Source organism: Mandrillus leucophaeus, unplaced genomic scaffold (assembly GCF_000951045.1).
Source record: "Mandrillus leucophaeus isolate KB7577 unplaced genomic scaffold, Mleu.le_1.0 Scaffold1297, whole genome shotgun sequence".
Taxonomy (NCBI): Eukaryota; Metazoa; Chordata; class Mammalia; order Primates; family Cercopithecidae; genus Mandrillus; species Mandrillus leucophaeus.
The window spans coordinates 326129-347188 of NW_012101251.1; the positions used below are offsets into that span (position 1 = coordinate 326129).

Below are 21060 nucleotides of genomic sequence, written 5' to 3' on the forward strand. Positions count from 1 at the left end.
CAGGGGTGGGAAAAAAGGGGACCAACATTCTTTTTGCACCCCATCTATTTCCAACCACTACTCTTCTTCTCCTCTTTTTTAATGAGGGTCATTCCTAAGTCTACTTCAGCCTCATACCCTCACTTCATAGCTATCAGCTGATATCTTCCTGGGTACTGCACTTCACTAAAGAGGGTTCTGATATGAGGCTCAATCTTCCTCTCCACCCAGAGCTTTTCACCATCCTGGGTAACTTCAACATCCCCATGGACAGCCCATCTAATCCTAGGGTCACGGTGCTTAGACCTGTGTCCCAAGGACACTCCTTGGCCATACTCTGACACCTCGTCATAGATTGGTCACTGTCTGATACCTCCTGATCACATTTGTTCATCCTTCCAGCTGTGCTAATTAAGGCAAGTTCAATAGTGTGGTCGAAAGTAAGAGTCAGAAATTTTTCTCTTAAAAATAGTAAATATTGTAGGTTTACCTATCACAACTACTCAGCCCTACTACTGTAGTGCTAAAGCAGCCACAGACATAAACAAATGAGCGTGACTGCATTCTAAGAAAAATTCACTTACAAAAACAGGCTGTCCCTGCCCGGTTGAGAGCATTGACTGTCAAATTAATTGGATTGAAAGTTCATGTTTACGACTTAACATGTGCGTGACCTTGGATAAAGTATTGAACCTCTTGAAGCCTCAGGCATTTCTTCTTTTATAAAACCATGGTAGGAAAATTCCTGCTTCATAGTGATGGAAAGATCAGTGAGTGCATGCATGAAAGTCCGTGGTACAGTTCCTGGCACATATCACGCATTCTGTAATGTTCAAATATTATTCGTGTAGTAAGAGGAGTTCCAGGCTCTCGAGCACTCCACGGTCTTCTACGCTATTATCTCTTTTTGACCTTTTAGTCTTCCCTAATTATCTCAAATCCCATTATCTAAATCCCAGCTCCCTTCCTTGCTTGATTTGTGAGCTGGGCAAGTTATTATCTCTTGGAACGTCATCTACAAAGTGTTGCTAGTAATAATTATGTTGCAGGAGGTTAAGATTAAAAGCTATTTTATACATGCATATTTTATATATATATAATATATATGTGTGTGTGTGTATATATATATGTATAATGCTCCATATATACTAAACACTCTACAGATGCTCTGGGAATGATAGATTTTGTTATTGTAACTATAACCCAGGTTCACCCAGGCCTCATCAGCCTAAGCATACAAATGGGGTCACATTACCAGTTAAAATTAAAAATTTTCTGGCTCATGTTCCCCACTTGCATAACATAGGACCTCAGATACCTTTTAAAGTGTCCCCTAATTAAATATTTCCAGCCACCCCTGGGAATATCTCACATAAGCTCACATAACACTAATTAGAACAATGGCAGACTTAGTGTTTGCCCGCTGCCAGCACCATCCTAAGTGCTCCGTATCCATCAACTCATTGAACTCCTCATAGTTCTCGATTATCTCCTGTTTGCCAGGTACAGTTCTAGAAGACTGGTGCGCAAAATGGAGAATGTTTTACTTGTAGTCTTCTTGCCTCATGGGGCTGGCCTAGGGAATGGATATTCTGCCATCCTCTCTGCCTGCAGGCACCTGCCATTTGGTAAACCTCCTGGGCCTAAACCCTCTTCCACACACTGATATCAGCACAGTCATACACTTTGGAATTCTAACAGAAGCCATGACTTAGACCCAGTCTGGGACCTCCATTGCTCCCATCACCACCATCCCCACTCCCATGTCATCACCATTTCTTATTATTCATCTCTTCCTTCATATTCTCATCAGTACCCTCAATTGCCTGCCCCCTAGGCCTCCAAGTGCATACACCTTGCAAAACTGTACCCTTTGTTGAACCCACACCCACACGGCTGAGGACACCCAGACGAAGCTGCACAAACATGATACGTAGAGTCACTACAGGTGATGTCGTTTCCCCCAGCCAAGTCTTAGCAACTACCAGAGAAGCCTCTGACTTGACCCAACTGAGTTCTTCTTGGCAGAGATTCCAAACTTCACCCCAAATGTCACCCCTGTCAGCCTCATTTTTTATAAGATGATTTCATTTCAGCTTCCCTGGATACAGTAAGCTACTGGGTAGAAACCCCCTCAGCTTCCTCTCCAGTCACCTTGTTCATGGCTACCTGACTGTGGCCGTCTCTCCCCCAGATCTTCTCCAGGGAAATTCATGGTCTGAGAGCCATACTTTCAAATCCTTTTTCCACTTTTGCCTGTTGATCCAAGGTGGTATCTAGAGGGGTCTTTAGATCTAAACCATAACCCAGGAAATAAGACCTCCCCAGCTGCCATCTGAGTCAGCCAAGCAGCCAATTACTGGAGAGAGGGGAGAAGAGAGGCACAGCCTACAGACGCATCCCGCATCACCCTATGAGGCTCTGTAGTGCAAGTACCAAGATAAAGCTAACTATGTGTGTTTGAGGGGTGGGGGGTGCCTATTGAAAACCTCAAGCATCCTTCATTAGTTCCTTCCTTCCTTTCTTCCTTCCTTCCTTCTTTTCTTCCCAGACTACACACCTCCTAATATTAGTCACCCTCTACTCTCTCCCTGGGCCTCTGGTCTAGTAGCCCATTTGGTGGAACCCAGGGACCCCTGCCTTACCCTCTGGTCTGCTTCTGCCTATGCCAGGATTCTTGGTTTCCTGGAATGGGTCTACTTTGCTATCAGGTCCCATGGCTTTGATGATATTCTCCCATGCACAATATCTTTCTTTATAGGGCAGGCTCCATCACTTCATAACTGTATGGCCTGAAACAAGTTGCCTAACTTCTCTGAGCATTGCTTCCTCATCCACAAAAAAGGGACAGTGACACTAAATGAAGGAGTTGTTGTGAGGGTTAGCAAATAGACACAGCACCAAGCAGAGTGCCCAGTGCCAATAAGTACTTGACGTGTACTTTGATCCACCCACTTTCATCCCACCTCCTTTTTCCTACTATGTCATTGGTATTGCATTTGCTGTGCCTTTGTTTGGAAGGGAGAATGGGGCTAACCCAGGGGAACACAGTACATGTTCTTTTCTGTTTGCTGAAGATATAAAGTGTGAGCATAATGTTTTGCACATGTAATAAGTGTGGGATATTTATAATATGAATATTTGTGATAGATGTATGTGTCCCACATGCTTTACCAGTCCATGGCAAAGAACTTAGACATTCCACACCCTGTGAGTCTGGAGGGAACCATAGATGGAGAAGCAGCCCACTGAGGACCTCCACATGGAGGCAGGGCTGGGTCCTCAGGAAAAGCAGAATTGGCCTCTGCATCCAGGAGGCATCAGTGTCCATGTCTTTTAGAGAGATCTGGGGCTCTGCTAACTCTGAGAGTCTGAGCATCCTGGGAGCTGTGGCTTCAGGGGTCTTGCTTAGGGAGGTGAAAGGGGCCTACCAGAGCCCCACATAGAGAGATGTTGCTGGACTTAGTTGGGCTTAGCACAGTGGAAATTACTCTCTGAGATTAACCCTTCCTCTGACCCAAGGCAGAGAGACCAGGAGACTTTCTCCACACCCAGCTTCCCAAGTGAGAAGCAGAAACAGTTTGGTAGAATCTTAGGAAATATCTAGTTCCAAATCAAAAAACCACTCAGAGCAATTTAAGCAAACAAAGGGGTAACTTATCATAAAAACACAAGAAACAGAAACCCACTCAAAACAATCTGACACAAAAAGGAGACATTATTATAAGAAAACAACTAACAACCTAAGTAACTTAAGCTAAAAGATTTCTATATTTTAACAATACAGATAACAACAACTCTGACACAAAAAAGCAAAATATTTTTAGAATACAAGAGCCCAAGGGCAGAAAGCATCAACTCCCAAAGGACTGGAATCAGGATGGCAGAGGCACAGACCGAGACCATCACCCACACTCCAGGATCGTTCTCTCTCCTCCCTGCCTCCTTCTAAGCACTTGCTACATCCTCCCCTCCCTGCAGATCAATTGTCCTTGCTTTTCCATTCTCCTGGGATAAGTGTGGCTGTCTCACTCTTGACATTTTTTTTTTCTTTGAGACGGAGCGTCACCCTGTCACCCAGGCTGGAGTGCAGTGGCGCAATCTCGGCTCACTGCAACCTCCACCTCCCAGGTTCAAGTGATTCGCCTGCCTCAGCCTCCTGAGTAGCTGGGATTACAGGTGTACATTGCCACACCTGGCTAGTTTTTGTGTTTTTAGTAGAGATGTGGTTTCGCCATGTTGGCCAGGCTAGTTTCGAACTCCCGACCTCAAGTGATCTGCCCACCTTGGCCTACCAAAGTGTTGAGATTACAGGTGTGAGCCACCGTGCCTGGATCACTCTTGGCTTCGAATCACTTCCCAATTTATATTCCAGTTTCAGATCCCAAAGGATCATCTGAGGGACCAGGCTTAATTCAAGTGTCCACTGAGCAGCATCATGGGATTAGGCTTTTGCAGAAGGGGCAAGAGCAGATCAGGCATTTTTGTTTATTCATTCAGTAAATACGAATTGAGCAGCTACCACGTGCCAGACCTTCTTAGAACAGACCAGGAAACCAAACAAAGTCTCTGCCTCCACGGAATTCACATCCTCGTGACAACTAGACTGATGGACCCTTTGGTAGATGAGATGTTGGAAGCCCACCTGGTTCTAAGGCAAAGAGGGGTGGGGCTTTAGATGTCTCTGTTGCTTCTGAAGGGTGATTGTAGTGTCTTAGTCATCTCTGGGCAGACTTTCTAGGAGATGATTCTGAATGCAGTCATGTCATCTGTGGATTTCTGTTACACCATTGATCAGAGGCACTTCTATTCTGAATTCATCCTCCTAGGTGGCTTTACCCTTTGCTAAAAGGAAACAGAGAACAGCAGGGATCCTGTCTTTTGGATACAGTTACTAAAATAGAGTCACAGGGAGGTGTGTGTCTTTCTCCAGGCCATGGATATCAACAGAACCAGTGGGGGGAAGGCCCTTTATTCTCATATACCAGCATGTGTGGCAGGCTTTTCCTAGGCAAGAACGTGCTGAAACATCCACGCACATGCGAGACATATTCATTCATTCAGCAAATGCTTGGTGACTCCCACTTCATGCCATGCACTGTGCTGGGTGTTGAGAATATAGCAGGGAGCAAAGTAATCATGGTGCCTACCCTAATGTAACTTACAGGTGAGTGAGGGAAACAGCAAGAAGTAAGAAGCATAAGAAGTTAGGAAAGAAAACAACAGGCTTCTCTGAGAAAGAAATCAGAAGGGTCGTTAGTGAAGGCCTCTCTGAGCAGAGTCCATTTAGACAGAGCCCTAAAGGTTAAGTAGAAGCCCTCCGTGCCGGAGTGGGGGCCAGGGGCGTTTCAGAGGGAAGAGTTTGAAGTGTGTATTAGAGAATCTGAAATAACACAGGAAAGACCAAAGTGAATCGATTCTTAATGGAAGTTCCTAAAAAGCATGTATTTTCTCTTTCAAGCCCTTGGAAGTAACACTGTAGGCCTGGAAGCTACGGCCACACTGGCTACCACCCCTATTCCCACCACCTGCTGCTGTTAGGGGTCATTCTTCTTAAATGCAAAATAGAACTATCTTCCATTCTGCCTCCTTTTAAAGGAATGCATGTTTGTTGGAAAAATAAAACAATATAAAAGCATATACGATATACTCTTACTTAGCATGCCCCCAAATACCATCATCCCGTGCAATACCATTATTAACAGCTTGGTATCTCATTTTGGATATTTTCTATAAACATAAAGTAATGTAAAGTCTGCACCAGGAGTTGGCAAACTTTTTCTGGAAAGGGCCAGAGAGTAAGTATTTTTACTCCAGATGGTCTCTGTTGCCACTGCTCAGCTCTGCTTCGTAATGCTAAAGGCAGCCACAGACAATATGTAAACAAATGGCTGTGTTCCAGCAAAACTTTATTTACAAAACCAGGCAGCCACCGACCTGTGGGCTGTAGTTTGCTGATCCCTGTTCTATATGAATGAGATTGCACCATATGTACTCATCTGTAATCTGATTTTTTTGTATGTGAGCCCAAGAATAGATCTTGGACTCCTTCCCATATCAGTATTCAAAGAATAGTGCTATTCTTTTAAATAGCTGCTAGTGTTTCAGTAGATGGCCCTAATCCACCCTTTGTAACCAGTTCCTTACTGGTTGAATGTTTGGGTTGTTTTCAGAGTTTTGCAGTTTTAAGGTTGGGAAGTAAGCCTCATCTATTAGGACCAGAGAGAAGCTGGCTCTTCTCATTTTCCCATTTTGAAGGGCTTTGGTTTTATTTATTATAATCACCATGATGTTTTAGTCATTGAGTGTTATCAATCACAGCTGAGCTTTGGTTTGGCTGACTAAAGACCTGATTTTGGTCTTAATTCTACCTCTAAATAGCTGAAAGGCTTGGAAGACTCATTTAGCCTCTCTGATCACCATATTGCTCATCTATAAACTGAATATGAGCGTAACTGGCCCTGCCTTCTGCAGAGGGTATTGTGAGACACAAATGAGATAACGGTTTGGAAAGTGCCTTGAAAATTATGAAGTGACATTCCTATGTAAGGGGCTATCATCACTATCATTATCCTTGTCATTATTATTAATGTGGTAATGCTTGGGATGGTGAGCTCATCTTTCTCTTACGTGTGAGTAAATATAGAATAGAGTCTGTAGTTGGAATAATTGATGTGGTTGTTGATTTTCCAAGCCTCAAAGTATTCAGCCAAACAATTCAGCAGCCATTTATTAAGCCTCTGTTATGTGTCAAATAGGGTCAGCCTCGGTGCCAAGTTCTGTGCTAGTTGCCAGGGTTATGAGAAGACTAAGTGATGAACCCTCTCCTCCAGGAGTTCAGAACCTACTAGAAAGAAATACCCTTACCAAAGCTACCAAAATAGTGTGATACGTGTTATAACCAGGGAAAGAAAAACAGAATTCTGCCAGAGAGAAGGTGGCATTAAAAGTGTAGGAGTTTGCCACACAAATAAGGAAAGAAAGGACGTTCTGACATCTGTAAAATTCTGGGCCAGTCATACCCAGCTAGGGTCCAATGCTGGTGCAGCAGTTACCCAAAAACACAGTTGCTTAAACGAAGTAGACGTTGATCAGCCTTCCTGTAAAAGAAATCTGGAGGACAGAGCCCAGGATTGATAAGAGAACTCCACCTTGGCTCCTTGTGTCTCCCTACTCTACCATACTAGTCCATGGATCCCATTTCAAGGTTATTTCAGATCCAAGATGGCAACTGAGGTTCCAGCCATCATGTCTGAGTTCTAGACTGAGAGAAGGAGGAAAGATGGAAAGAAGGAAAGGCCAATAGGCATTTCCCTCAGTTGAGTCAACTTCCCTTAAGCAGCCTTTTTAGAAGGTCCACAATAATCCACTGAAGATATTTATTAAGTGCCCACCATGTGACAGACACTGGAATACAGCCGTGAACAAAACTGAACAGCTGCCCTTCTAAAATCTATATTCTAGTGGAGGAAGACAGAAAAAAATAAGGTGAATATAGAGTCGATGAGAGTATTAACTGCAGTGGAGAGAAATATAGCAGAGGAGAGTGTTGGGGGCATTGGGGAGAGGAGTACTGCAATTTTAAGTAGCTGCTCAAAGAGTGTCACTGAAGGCGAAATTGAGCTAAGTCCTGAAAGAGGTAAGAGAGGGAGCCACAAAGACCAGAGGCCCGTGTGGTTGGAGCAAAGCTAGCATAGAGACGACAGGAGCTGAGGTCACAGAGGGGACTACTGGAGCCACATGTGCAGGGCCTCGAAGGCCTGTTAGGATTTTGGTTTTACCCCGAGTGAGACAGGAGGCTATTGGATTGTTTTCAGTAGACGTGATCTAACTCGTGTTTACATCTCTTTGTCCAGACCTAGCTGCCCAGGAGGCTGGGAAATGTAGACTTTGACTGATGCCTTGAAGTTCCGGATAAAATCAGAGTTCTGTTATTGAAGGATGAAGGTGGGGAAAGTGGTTATTGGGGACTACAGCTAGTTTTGCCTCTTATGAGCTGTGTGAACTTTGATTCCAAGTTACTTAGTTTTTCTGAACTTCAAGGTTTAACCCACTTTGAATTTATAAAAAGGATAGAAGAAACAAAAGACATGATGACAGATCCCTGGATCTCTATGACTCACATATGGGTCACCCAGTGGCCAGTTCTATTCTGGCCGGAGCCACTAGGCATATGGAGAAGACAGATTTGATAAAGGAGGTCAAGGCAATGCATCACGGGGCACATGGGGAAACCGCTGACGAGTTCCCTGCAATGAGTGGCCACGTTCTGGGTCCCACTTGGGTTTAAATGCAGTAGTGCATCCAGAGCTGCTCCACTCTCAGCTGTGGGCAACGACTTAAGGTGCAGGATGGTTTCATATGCTCCCGTGCAAGAGTGAGACTCTCAGAGTCCCATCCCATCAGTCAACCAGATGATTGGCAGCTGAGTGACAGCCTCAAGCAGCGCTGCCTCCTGTGTAGGTAATCTAGAAGGTACCCAGGTGACAAGGACCACCCTCAGCAAAATTCCTCCTGAGCCATTCATCTCTGATGAATGAACTCTGATCCCTTCTATTCTGGTTCTTCCCTCCTCAGCTCCACTCTTTGAATTTCTGAGTCCTTCTGCAAGGACTATCAGCACCCTTTTGTGAGTCCCCATCTCTAGACCTCTCTGTTGCCCCCCAATAATGTATCCTCCAAAATGCTCATCAATCAACCTGATACTCAGTTGCATATCCCTGGTATCGACTGGCCTCAGCTGTGTCCTATTACTTCCCAGCCCTGGTGACAACCCTCTTGACCATCAGTTATCTTAGAACAGGAAATCTGTTCTAAGGAACAGGAACAAATGAGGAAAGGCAATCATGCATAGAAGCATGAGCATGGGCTCCCAGGAGCTGCTCGGGATTTCCAGCTGATGGTGAGGGATGCTGGAGAGTGTCCTACAGAGATTCGGGACCTGAACTAGTACTCCCAAGCCACAGGCAATGTCAAGAGCTGTCTTGTCTGGTGCAGAGGGACAGAGTAGAGGACTGTTACTCACGTCACTGTATGACTGATAGGGAAGAAGACATATAAGGATCAATAGCCACATGAAAAAATACTGTCGTTTTCATAAACTGGCAAGCACCCAACACCCAATACAAAGCCCTGGAAAACTGCACTGGAGACATCAACTTATCCCACCGGTCGGGTAACCCAACCCAGAGGTGGAAGTGGGTTTTGTACTTCCTCCCTGAATCTAAGTATTGGTATCCATGCACTCAGAAGTACCTGCAACAGATGGGTGTGACTGGGCCTGCAGAACGGATGCCAGCTCCACTCCCCAGCCAGTGGTACAGATGGGGCAGAAGAGAGAGGAAGAGAAAGAGCATCTCGAAAAGCAGACTGTCTGCCTTGCTTCTCAGGGGAACATAAAAGGCCAGGAGGCTGCTGAGTGTGAGGGGTCAAAGATGAGCAAAGGGGTGGGCTGTGCCTAAGCACTGACCTTTACCACAATGACTCTGCTGGCAGCTGAGATGTGGGCCAGGGACCGTCAGCCCCCACCAGTCAGAGAAACACATGCTTCCCTTTGGGAGGAGCGAGCAGGGATGAGAGAGGGCCTCAGGCATTTTGCTGGGGCTCCTTCCTCTGCGGGTCAAGGCAAGAATATGGGGAGAGGCGGGGAAATTGCCCTCTTCAATGTGATTTCCATCCTTCAATTTCTACCCAAATTTAGAGACGTTTCTAGACCTGAGGGGAATAGGAGCCACAGTCGCGCATCCCTGTGCGCTCTGTGGCTAATTAAAGTCGGGTTCTCCTCATGGGCCCTGCAGCCCAAGAATAGCCTCCTCATGAGCCCTCTGTGTGTGTGCACGTGTTTGTGTTTCTTTTTCCCAGAAAACCCGCGGGAGTCATGTTTTGATCCTGGTTCCATCAAGAACGGCACGCGGGTGGGGTCCGACCTGAAGCTGGGCTCCTCTGTCACCTACTACTGCCACGCAGGCTACGAAGTTGAGGGCGCCTCGACCCTGAGCTGCATCCTGGGGCCTGATGGGAAGCCCGTGTGGAACAATCCCCGGCCAGTCTGCACAGGTGGTGGGAGCCCGGGGATGGCAGGGGTCTGAGGAACTGAGGGCATGCCAGGGGCAGAAGGCGCTGTGGGCTAGGGAAAGGAAGGGGGCATGGTCCTCAAGGCTGGCTCCTCCAAGCCTGGCACACCTGGGTTTGCTGTGGATGTGTACAGAAGTGGCTTATAATTCACTAGGTGTGCAGTTCCTGTCAAGGTGTCATCTCAGATCACATGGTGTCCCCACCCCCATTCACATAGTTGCTCATGTCCTCAACAGAGGCCTCCAGACATGCCACATCAGGGGGCTCACACCAGGGAGAAGTCGTTTAAAGGTGGCCCCTGGACTAGTTCCTAGGCCTAGGGAAAATCACTGAGAGATCAGTTATATCGAAGTAAGGCCTGCAGAGTGCGCTGATTCCAGGTGGGTCTGGGTGAACCATGGGGGTCCTGACAAGAGGGATAGGAATGAGTAGCAGGGCTTTAAGAGCTTGGTGACCACCCATTGAAAAGCAAAGGGTACCCCTTTGTCATGGTAAGAGAGGCAGGCTCAGACCCGCCCTTTGTGGAAATTGGGCATGGTGGAGGGGAACAGAAGGTGGCTGGGTCACATGACCTGGCCGCTCCCCATGGGGTTAGTCCAGGGAAGCTTCAGCTCCCTGCTCATGCTGACACTCACTCTCCAGGTCAGATGTCAGCCAGGGGCAGCAGATCATTTCTAGGCCCCACGTGTAAGCAGAGGAAGTTCCTAATATGCTCCCTAAGGCTGTGACTTCAGGGACTAATGCCAGGGTTAATAGGTAGAGGGCAAGAACTGACACCTGCCCAAGAGGGCCCTCGGTAGCTCCAGGGCAAGTTTCAGGCCACATGCCAGGCCAGGGGTGCATGTCGTTGGGCAGGGCAGGGTCCACAGGACTTCCCTTCTCCAAGCTAGGGGCCGCCCACCTCAGGGCAGCCCTACTGGGGTCAGAAGCTCAGGCTGGAGCAGAACAAAGGATGGTCACTGGTAAGAGGCCCACAAGGTCACCTGACTCTCTATTTCTTTCTCTTTCAGCCCCCTGTGGGGGACAGTATGTGGGTTCGGACGGAGTGGTCTTGTCCCCCAACTACCCCCAGAACTACACCAATGGACAGATCTGCTTGTATTTTGTTACTGTGCCCAAGGACTATGGTATGGGTTTGGGTTGTTCTTCATATGTTTTCTGACTCCTCACCCTCATTCCAGAATGGACAATTCCTCAGACTCCTCCCAATTATGCAGCCCCATTGTGCGAACTGCAGAACAGTCTCCCAAAAAGGACAGCTGAGTGCTGACGTTCTAAAACGGGCTGTAGAATACATTCCTGACACAGAGGGCAGAAGGGCATAAGTGAGCCCCGCCAGAACCAAGGGGACAGGGTTGGTGAGAAACTGGCCAAGACACAGGGAAGGCAAGGTGCCCCAGGGAGCTACCCAGTATGACCCAAGTCCTAAGGGAGGTGCCGCAGATCTAGACCTGTTAGGAACCCAGGGTGAGTGGCCAAGGAGCAGGAGGGAGGAAAGGAATGGGATGGAGCTGGGCTTGAAAGTGCAGGTGAGGGAGACCAGGAGCCACATCATTCTGGTGTCCCATCTGAGAACCAAAGCCTGATCCAGAAGCTATTGGTAGGACAAGCAAGAAAAAAGTGAAAAACAGGCCAGTGCCCTGGGAAGACAGAGAAACTTCCAGATTCCAAGAGATGTGGGCAGAAAAAACCAAGCTCATTACCTTGTTGGCAGTGGGGACATTCAAGAATCCCGCCAGCCCTGGAGGCATTCGGAAAGATGAAGGGCAACCAGGTGACCAGGCTGGCTTCTTTCTTCCTGGATCTCCTCTTTGTAGGAGGACTAACAACCATGTCTAAACACCATTGATGTTGGGTGTGGCAAAGGACATCAACACGTCCCAACCATCTAGGGGAGAAGCAGGAGGGAGGGAGCAGCCTGCAGAGAGCTAACTCCTTATTCCCCAAGACAGGAGGGGCAAGCACAGAGCAAGGCCTGATGCTTGAGGCATTCACCAAACATTTAGTAAGCACCCACTGGGGGCCATGCACTCTGCTGGGTCCTGGAGTTGCAGAGATGAGAGAGACATGTTCTCTGTCTTCTATAAATTCCCAGTCTCATCTCTACGCATAGCTCCAGCCATCAGTACACCCACTCCTTCCCCAGAACCAGGACACTTATGTACATGTACACACACTCCCCAATATACTGAGGTGGCAGGAGCCTCAGACCTGCAGGATCACAGTTAGAAAAGTCCTGAAAGGCTGTCCAATCTGATCTGCTACCCAGAGCAGAATCCTTGATAGGTGGGCATGCAGTTTGTGCTTGAATCCCCCCAGTAACAAGGAGCTCACAGCACTCACTACAGATCTCTGTGTACAGTTTTCAACTCAATGACACTGACTAACTGGCCTTGGGACGCCTGAATGTGGAGTCCTGACATCACATGGAGAATGAGGGATGGTACCAAAAGCCCTGTGATGGCCTCCAGTAGCTGCTGCAGCTGCTATCTGGGAAAGGAACAAACTTGGTTCCGTTTCGCCTCCACCCGCCTGACCTTTGGGTGCAGCGGGTGTTGTCTTGACCCTTGTGAAGCGCAGCCCGGCCTTCCCAGCTCCCCGCCTCCCTGTGCCCTCCCTATGCTGGGTGTCTGGCCACTGCCAGACTGTGCGGCTGCACTAACCAGTGCAGCAGGCCACAGCCCAGGAACCAACAACTTCCCCAGGGCTGCCTTCCTCCTGACTTGGGCCCCTAGACCCCGAGATCCCCTCTCCTGCCCCCAGCGCGCCTGCCCAGTCCCCACACCGTGTCTCCTCCACAGTGGTGTTTGGCCAGTTCGCCTTCTTTCACACGGCCCTCAACGACGTGGTGGAGGTTCACGACGGCCACAGCCAGCACTCGCGGCTCCTCAGCTCCCTGTCGGGCTCCCACACAGGTATCCGGGGCTCGGCCAGGGTGGGGACGGTTATGGGCTGGGGGCATCACGGCCGGCTAAAGGAAGGAGGCTCTAGAAGCACCCCATGGCCGCAGGTGGAACCCTAGGACTCTGCATGCGTGTGGTGCTCTGGTGCCGTCTACAACGCAGCGGCCAGCTCCTGAGAGCTCCAACTAGCGGGGCCTTCAGCAGCTGCCCTCACCCAGGCTGTGTCTACAACGCCCCCTTGTGGTGTAGCCTTCTGTTGGTTCGTATTCAAATGCAACCTTTTTCTTATTAATGTATTGCATTTTCATCATAGAAAACTTAGTGACAAAACAAAATAATTGCATACAGAATCAAAATAAAGACTACCCCGAAAGAGCCACTGACAAGATGTAGTGGATTTACTTCCGGTCTTCGTATCTACTTCGATGTTTACATATTCAACAAACCAATATACATATTTTATTGAAATATTCACTGCGAGCTTTTCTCTGTCATTTTTTTTCTTCTAGGCTAGGATTTTTAAGTGCCACATAGTAATCTCTCATACAGTTAGTTAAAATTTATGTAACGAATTCCATATTATTGAACATTTAGATTGTAATGTTTTGTGCTTATGAATAGTAATGCAATGTATTGTACATACATCTTTATATACATTTCTGTCACTTTAGAATATCTAGAAGTGGAATTGTCAGTGTAAAGGATATGTGAGATCTTTAAGGCTTTTTGTGCAGATTATCAAATATCCCTCTAGAAAGATCTTGTCAGTTTGATCACCAACAATAAGAGGGCATGTTTTTATTCTTACAAAAACCAGGTAATTAAAAAAACAAAAGCGTCATCAGTTTGAAAAGTGAAAAATGGTATCTCATTTTCTAATTTGCCTTGTTTTATTACTAGTTAGGTTAAATTTTTATATGTGTTTATTGGCCTGTGCATTTTTTATTTGTGAATTTATTGTGAATTTGTGTCGATTTTTCTATAAGCACTTATTTTCTTATTTATTGAGCAGAGCTCCATATTTTAACCTATATAAATATATACATAATATGCTATGAAAAGCCCTCCTCTCCAGCTTGTCTTTTGCTATATAATTTTCGTCAGGGTGCTTTAATGTCAGAATATGTAAATTTCTCATGCTATCAAATCTATCAATATTTTCTTTTATAGTTTTCTCCTTTGCTTTTATGCTGGTCAAATAAATATTCCTCTGTGTTTTCTTTCACTTCTTAGTTTCATCACACTGCTTTAATACCTTTGGAATTTATTTTGATTTATTATTTGATATAGGGAATCTAACCATATTCTTTCAAATATAGTTAATCAGTTGTCCTAGCAGAATTTTCAAAATGCCAAATTTACATATACTAAATATTTATGAAGTGTCTGTTCCTAGACTTTTTATCCATTTCTTCTAAATGTCTGTTTATTCCTTTTTCAGTTTTAATTATTGTAACACTATAATAGTGTTTACTATATAATAATTTTAAACACATGGTATTATAAGTCCCCAGAGTCATCCTTTTTTTTGAATTTTTATTGGCTGTTGCTGGTTACTTTTGCCTCCAAATTAAATTTAGAAATATTTTGTCAAGTTTAAAACATTGCATCAAAATCTTGACTGAGATTTAATAAAACTTACACGTTAAATTAGGGTGAACTCACATGTTTATAATATTAACTCTTCTTCCCATCCAGGAATACAACATGTCTCTCCATTTGTTTATCTTCTGTAGCCCTTGGAACGATGCTATAATTTTTATTTAGGCAGTATTCATTTTTTCTTAACTTTATTCCTAGACATTTCATGGAGATTTTTGTTGCTGTTGTAAATGGGTCTTTTTTCCCCCGTTATGTTTTCTAGCTGGTCTTTGCTAGTATATTCAAAGACTGGCATTTTTGGCATATTTGTTTCATAAAGTCATTGGACTCTTCATAATACTGCTTTCACTGCCAACTAATTCTCCTGGCTCCTCTAGGCAAGAAGTAATATCATCTGCAAATAAATTTGTCTCATTATTTTATCTCCTCCTTTTCAGTGGCTTTTCTTTTATTTTTTTTTCACAGTTATTGGTCTATTCAGGTATATTGCTCTAATATCAATGTTGATATTTTAGCTTTTAGTAAAAAAATCCATTTCATAATTTCCTTTACATTTAGTACCACAATTTATATAATGTACTACGGTGATGTTTACCCTGCTTTGTATTAGCGGTGATATTCCTGCCTTTGTTATGCTGCATCGTGCATTCATCATCCCCTTTTTCCTTGGCTGTACCAGGTATTTTGTGTTTTTTTGTTTGTTCTTTTAATTTTTATTGCTGCAATTTATCAATTATTCTGCAGAGTTTGTTGTTATTTTTATTAATCTCTGCCTTTATTTCATCATGTCCTTCCTCATATTTTTCTTCTGATTATTTTGTTCTTGTTCTAACTGCTTGAATTGAGAGCTCTGTTCATTATCTTCTCTGCGTAATAAGCAACATGTTTACAGCGATGTATTTACCTCCAAGCATAGTTTTGGCTTCATGCTGTAAATTTTGTTATGTACTATGTTCATCATAATTACTTTTCAAATAGCTCGTCATGGTGTTGTTTACTCTTTTTGCCCAAGAGTTGGCTAAGAATGTCTTTCCTTTTCCCCTAAGAATATGGATTTTGTTCTTGATGAATTAAACTTTTGTGTTAATTTATATTTTTATTTCCATGTAGAGAGAGAATGTGGCCTGTACCATTTCTTCTTTGAGGATTAATTGAGGTCCTCTCAGTAGCCAAGGACCTTTTTTTTTTTTTTTTTTTTAGTTTTCTAAATATCTAAGAAGGATGTGTATTCTCTGTAAGGTAGAGAATCAGGACGAATGAGCTGAGGCTGTACAATCACACTCTTTTCTTAGCTCTCCTGTTTGCTTTCTAGATGACTTAGGGCACAATACTTGACCTCTCTGAGCTTCAGTTTCCTCCTCTGTAAAATGCAAAGAGAAAGAATCCTACTTCCTATAGTGTTAGGAGTAAATGAGATTTGTAATTGCCATTAAATCAGTCTTACTCAATTTTGTTATTCAAATCTATTGTATCAGTGATCCTCAACCAAATAATTTTTTTGTAACCACCACCTCACACATACACACCCAACCAAGAGTGTAAATCAGGAACTCCTGGAGTAGGACGCCTTTTCAAAACAGATAGATAGATAGATAGATGTATAGCTATAGATTTAGAGGTATAGTAAGGATCAAGTAAAGAGAGATAGAGAGGTCTACATTTAAGACCTATAGATATAAATATGGATATAGATATAAGTGTATAGGACCAATAGAAACAGGAAGGGAAGGGAAGGGAAAGAAGGAAGGAGAAGGTAGGGGAGAATCCCAGCACTTTGGGAGGCCAAGACGGGCGGATCACGAGGTCAGGAGATTGAGACCATCCTGGCTAACACAGTGAAACCCCGTCTCTACTAAAAAAATACAAAAAACTAGCCAGGCGAGGTGGTGGGCACCTGTAGTCCCAGCTACTCGGGAAGCTGAGGCAGGAGAATGGCATAAACCCGGGAAGCGGAGTTTGCAGTGAGCTGAGATCCGGCCACTGCACTCCAGCCTGGGTGACAGAGCGAGACTCCATCTCCAAAAAAAAAAAAAAAAAAAAAAAGTTGGGGGAGGAAGAAGAGTGAGAGAGAGATGTATAAGACCTGTAGATATCAAACTCCTGACTTCAAGTGATCCACCTGCCTCAGCCTCCCAAAGTGCTGGGATTACAGTGAAACCCCATCTCTACTAAAACTACAAAAATTCACTGGGCATGGTGGTGGGTGCCTGTAATCCCAGCCACTGGGGAGGCTGAAGCAGGAAAATCACTTGAACCCGGGAGGCAGAGGTAGCAGTGAGCCAAGATTGCGCCATTGCACTCCAGCCTGGGCAACAGAGCGAGACTCCATCTCAAAAGAAAAAGAAAAAAAAAACCTGTAGGTGTCAATTTCAGTGTATTCAGAGAGTCCCTTATTCCTCATTCGAAGAAACACTGTAACGAGCCATTGGTACTGATGGGAGTGCACTAAGTCCCTGTCCCTGAGTTGTGCTAGGGGAGAAAAAGCTAAAGGACTGCTACTCAACAGTCTTCATTTTGTTTTTCTATTTGATGTATCAATGATTGTGAATGTTGCATGAAAGTATTTCCCATTACAATTATGATATTTTGTTGTCTTCTTGTATTTCTAGCAATTTTTGCATCTGTTTTCCTGACATATCTTCTCTCATTTTCTCCAACTCTTTTTCTTTTAAGAGGAAGTTGACTCATTTATTTTACAAGTGAATTACTTGGTCTGACATCTGTCATCTTGTATTGTTCTTTCTGTGCTTTTGTTTGTGTTGTTTTTATTTTGTTTCCTCGCTTTTCCATACATACCTGACCCATCTCTAAATTTTCAAGTTCTTCTTGACATATTTGGACTTTTATATTAATGTTATAGTGGTTATTTTTTAAATTGTGGACTTCCTCCCCAAGAGCAAATTTTTACATTTGCATTTTGTTTTGTTAGCTCATTTTGTTTTGTTAGCTCATTATACTTTTCTGGTTGTATTTATCCCTGCTGGTTCCTGAATTCCCTACTTTAGTTTTGGATTTGTTTTTTCGTTTTTTTGTTTTTTTGGTTTTTTGTTTTTCAGTAGGGCTTATAACTGCAGTACTTTCTGTCACCATGCATATATGAGAATGCTTTCCTTTTGACATAGATATAAATAACAACTTGATTGCAAATCAAATTATGGGTCAAACTTTATCTTTCAAAACTGCAGTAATTATTCCACCATTTACTGTTACAGACAAATTGGAGTCCAGCGTGATTCTTTGTCCTTGTACATAACCTGTGCTTTTCTGTCTATATGATTTTCTTTTTTGTTGTTAATGAAAAAGCCCACTAGGATGTGTTGTGGTGGAAGTCTCTTCTCACTAATTCTATCTTGCACTTGGCAAATACTTCAGTCTGAACCTCACATCTTAGGAAAAGTGTCTTCTTTCTTAAATGATTTTTTTGTGTGTGCGGGGGAGACAGAGTCTCACTCTGTCGCCCAGGCTGGAGTGCAGTGGTGCGATCTCAGCTCACTGTAACCTCTGCCTCCCAGGCTCAAGCGATTCTCCTGCCTCAGCCTTCCAAGTAGCTGAGACTCCAGTTGTGCTACACCACACCCGGCTAATTTTTATATGTTTAATAGAGATGGATTTTCACCACGTGGGTCAGGCTGGTCACAAACTCCTGACCTCAGGTGATCCGCCCACCTCGGCCTCCCAAAGTGCTAGGATTACAGATGTGAGCTACCGCACCCTGCCTTAAGTGACTTTTTTTCTCCTTCAATTTCTCTGTCTTCTCTTTCTGGAATTCCTGATATATGCATATGGATTTTTTTTTTTCATCTTTCATGTCACTTGTCATTTCTCTCGTTATTTTAATCTCTTTATACTTTTTCTGTGGATTGAGAGAATTTCCAAAATTTCATCTCCACTTCACTGTTCAGTTTCTGTGGAATCCAGCTGCTTGCACTAGCATTCTCATCTCTATTGATCTCAGATCCTTCATCCTCTGACTTCACAGATGCAATGCTAGATTTAATCTCATGACAACCATGACTGAACATCTGCTGAGAGTTTTGCCTGTTCTTTATTGTGGTTCAAATAAAGTATTTGCTTTGACCTCTCAGAGTGATCTCCTTCCTCAAAACGTTAACATTTTTTCTTATGTCCAGTGATTTTACCATTTGCTCTCTCTCAAAGATGGAGGCCCATGTGCCTTCAGGGCTGAAGTTGACATGGGTTCTGTGAGAGCTCACTAGGGTCCTTATCCACATCTGTCAGGCCAAATAGAAAAGCTGAGTTTCACTCTGCTCACATCCATCTGGAGGAGGAGTTGGAGATGGCAGTGATAACAAAGGGAGGCTTTGTCTTCATGAGTTTCTTCCTGCTTTGGCAGCTACATGTTAGCTGGGGCAATAACTGTTAGCTGGGGCAATGACTGTTAGCTGGGGCAATGACTGTTAGCTGGGGCAATAACTGTTAGCTGGGGCAATGACTCCTAGCCAGGCTCAGTCCTCTGGGTCACATGTACATCTAAGCCTGTTTTGCGAAAGGCTCTCTGCTCCTGTGTTGGTGGCATCACTTCAGCTTCCTGGAAGTACAGGTGGACCTCCCAGTAGCTCCCTTGTGGGTCCTAACTCTAGCCCTCACTGTAGTGGAGTGATTACTGGTTCTCTGTAATCACTGTTTCCCTCCTGAGAATGGGGTCTGGGGTCAGCAGCCCTTCCCAGGGGTCCCTAAGTCTGCAGGGGGCCAGCAGGCAGAGTGGCCATGCTGCTGCCTCCACCCATGTTCTCCCTGGGCTTCCCCAGGATGGCGACTACACTAATTGGCTACAGGTCTCGTTGGTGCTGTCTCTCCCCTGGCCTATCTGTACCACACCAAGCAGAAGATGCACCTTTGTCTTCTGCTACAAAGGCTGTCAGCCTACCCTGGTTTCCTGTGGCCATGCAGCTTCCCCCCAGTTTGTGTGTTATTGGCTGGCAATAGTACATCCTGGTTTGCCTGGGACAGTCCCACCGTAACTATTGATAGCACTTTCTTTGACTCTCAGAAGTTTTCCAGTATGAGCAATAAATTACACCATCGCTCTGGTTATCGACAGGGTGGTGGGAGAGTGTCTGGGAAAGACCAGTTGCTCCCAGATGATCACATCATCCTCCTTCCCAGAAGCCAATGCTATTTTTTAAAATGCAGATTCATGTCAGTTTTCCAAGTAAACCACCAGTCAGTCGGCTTAGTAACAGCCACTCTCTCCATCCCTCTCGCTCCACACATCCTTAGCAGCCTTCTCCTTTCCGGCACAGGTCATTTAATCTTTCTGGGCCTCTCTTTCTTTCTTTATTAAATGAGGGTACTCAACTCTGTCATGCCAACCTCACCATGACCACAGGTCAAGTTAAGACTGTGGATGAAAAGCTTTCTAGAAACTTTAAATTGTAAAGCGCAGTAGAAAATGTAAGATTTCATTTCAGGAAGGCCTGGAATGTGGAAGGAATTGCTGCATGGGGTACTGGAAGGAATTGCTAGGAATTGCTGCATGAAATCCTTCCTGGCCTGGATTTTGTCTTCTGGACCAACCTGCTGGACTCACTGTTCTCTCCTCCTCGCCCCTTATCTCGGCAGGAGAATCATTGCCCCTGGCCACCTCCAATCAAGTTCTTATTAAGTTCAGTGCCAAAGGCCTCGCACCAGCCAGAGGCTTCCACTTTGTCTACCAAGGTATGGAGGACATGGACGCCGGAGGTAGGAAGGTGATCTCGGTTCTTAAGGGACTCGTGATCGAAGGAACAGGGATCTTTGACCTCTAGTCTCAGGGTGTTTGGGGGCAGTTACTAGTTTGTAGGGCAGTTCCTTGAAATTCAGTTGAATTTTATACATTCACTTACTCAGCAGACATTTCTTAGACAAGTTCTGTGTTAAATGAGGAAGGAAATCAGACAAGGGAAGCTAATTTTTTCCCCTTCCCCACCCCACCCATTGTCTGGCATGGTCCAGATGGCACTGAAGAGACCAGCTCAGGCGTCTTACCTAGACTCCCCTGGAGCTTGGCTTTGTCTGCCAGGCACAGTAAAGGTGCAGGGAAAACACAGGCTTTGAAGTGCCGTGGACATGGATTTGAATCCCACCTCCCCACCTTGGAGCTAGGCTCCAGCTACGCCAGGCCTCAGAGCCTGTTTGCTCACCTGTGAGAAGAGGGCAATCGCAATGCCTCACTGATAGGATGCAAAGAGGCTTCAGGAACTAGCTGGTACCAGCCAGCCAGTCGGTGTTAGTTCCCTTCCTTACCGGCCCAGAAAGGCAGTTTGGAGCACCCTGGCTTTCACCCCCAGGCCCCAACCTCCACTTGCCCAGGGGAACATCCACTTCTGTAGGGCCCAGGTTCTAAGCATGGTCCTGCTCATTCAACTCTGCCCAGGATGAGCTGTGTTTCTCTGTAGGGGTGACCCTGCCACAGGGGAGGCCATCCTGGGCCCATCAGCCATTGTGGGCGGCAGGAGGGAGAGAAGATGGGGGTCATGGAGGGCAGGGCCCCAGGCAGGAT

At 45.2% G+C, this 21060-nt stretch overlaps 1 protein-coding gene across 1 annotated transcript in view; it reads left to right on the forward strand.

Moving 5' to 3' along the window:
• Positions 1-21060, forward strand: part of CSMD2 (CUB and Sushi multiple domains 2) — a 432839-nt gene that overhangs the window by 296145 nt on the left and 115634 nt on the right. Inside the window, exons 28-31 of the mRNA XM_011972538.1 lie at positions 9841-10035; positions 11064-11180; positions 12855-12968; positions 20142-20237. Coding sequence (XP_011827928.1) covers positions 9841-10035; positions 11064-11180; positions 12855-12968; positions 20142-20237 — 522 coding nt within the window. The remainder of the gene's footprint in view (positions 1-9840; positions 10036-11063; positions 11181-12854; positions 12969-20141; positions 20238-21060) is intronic.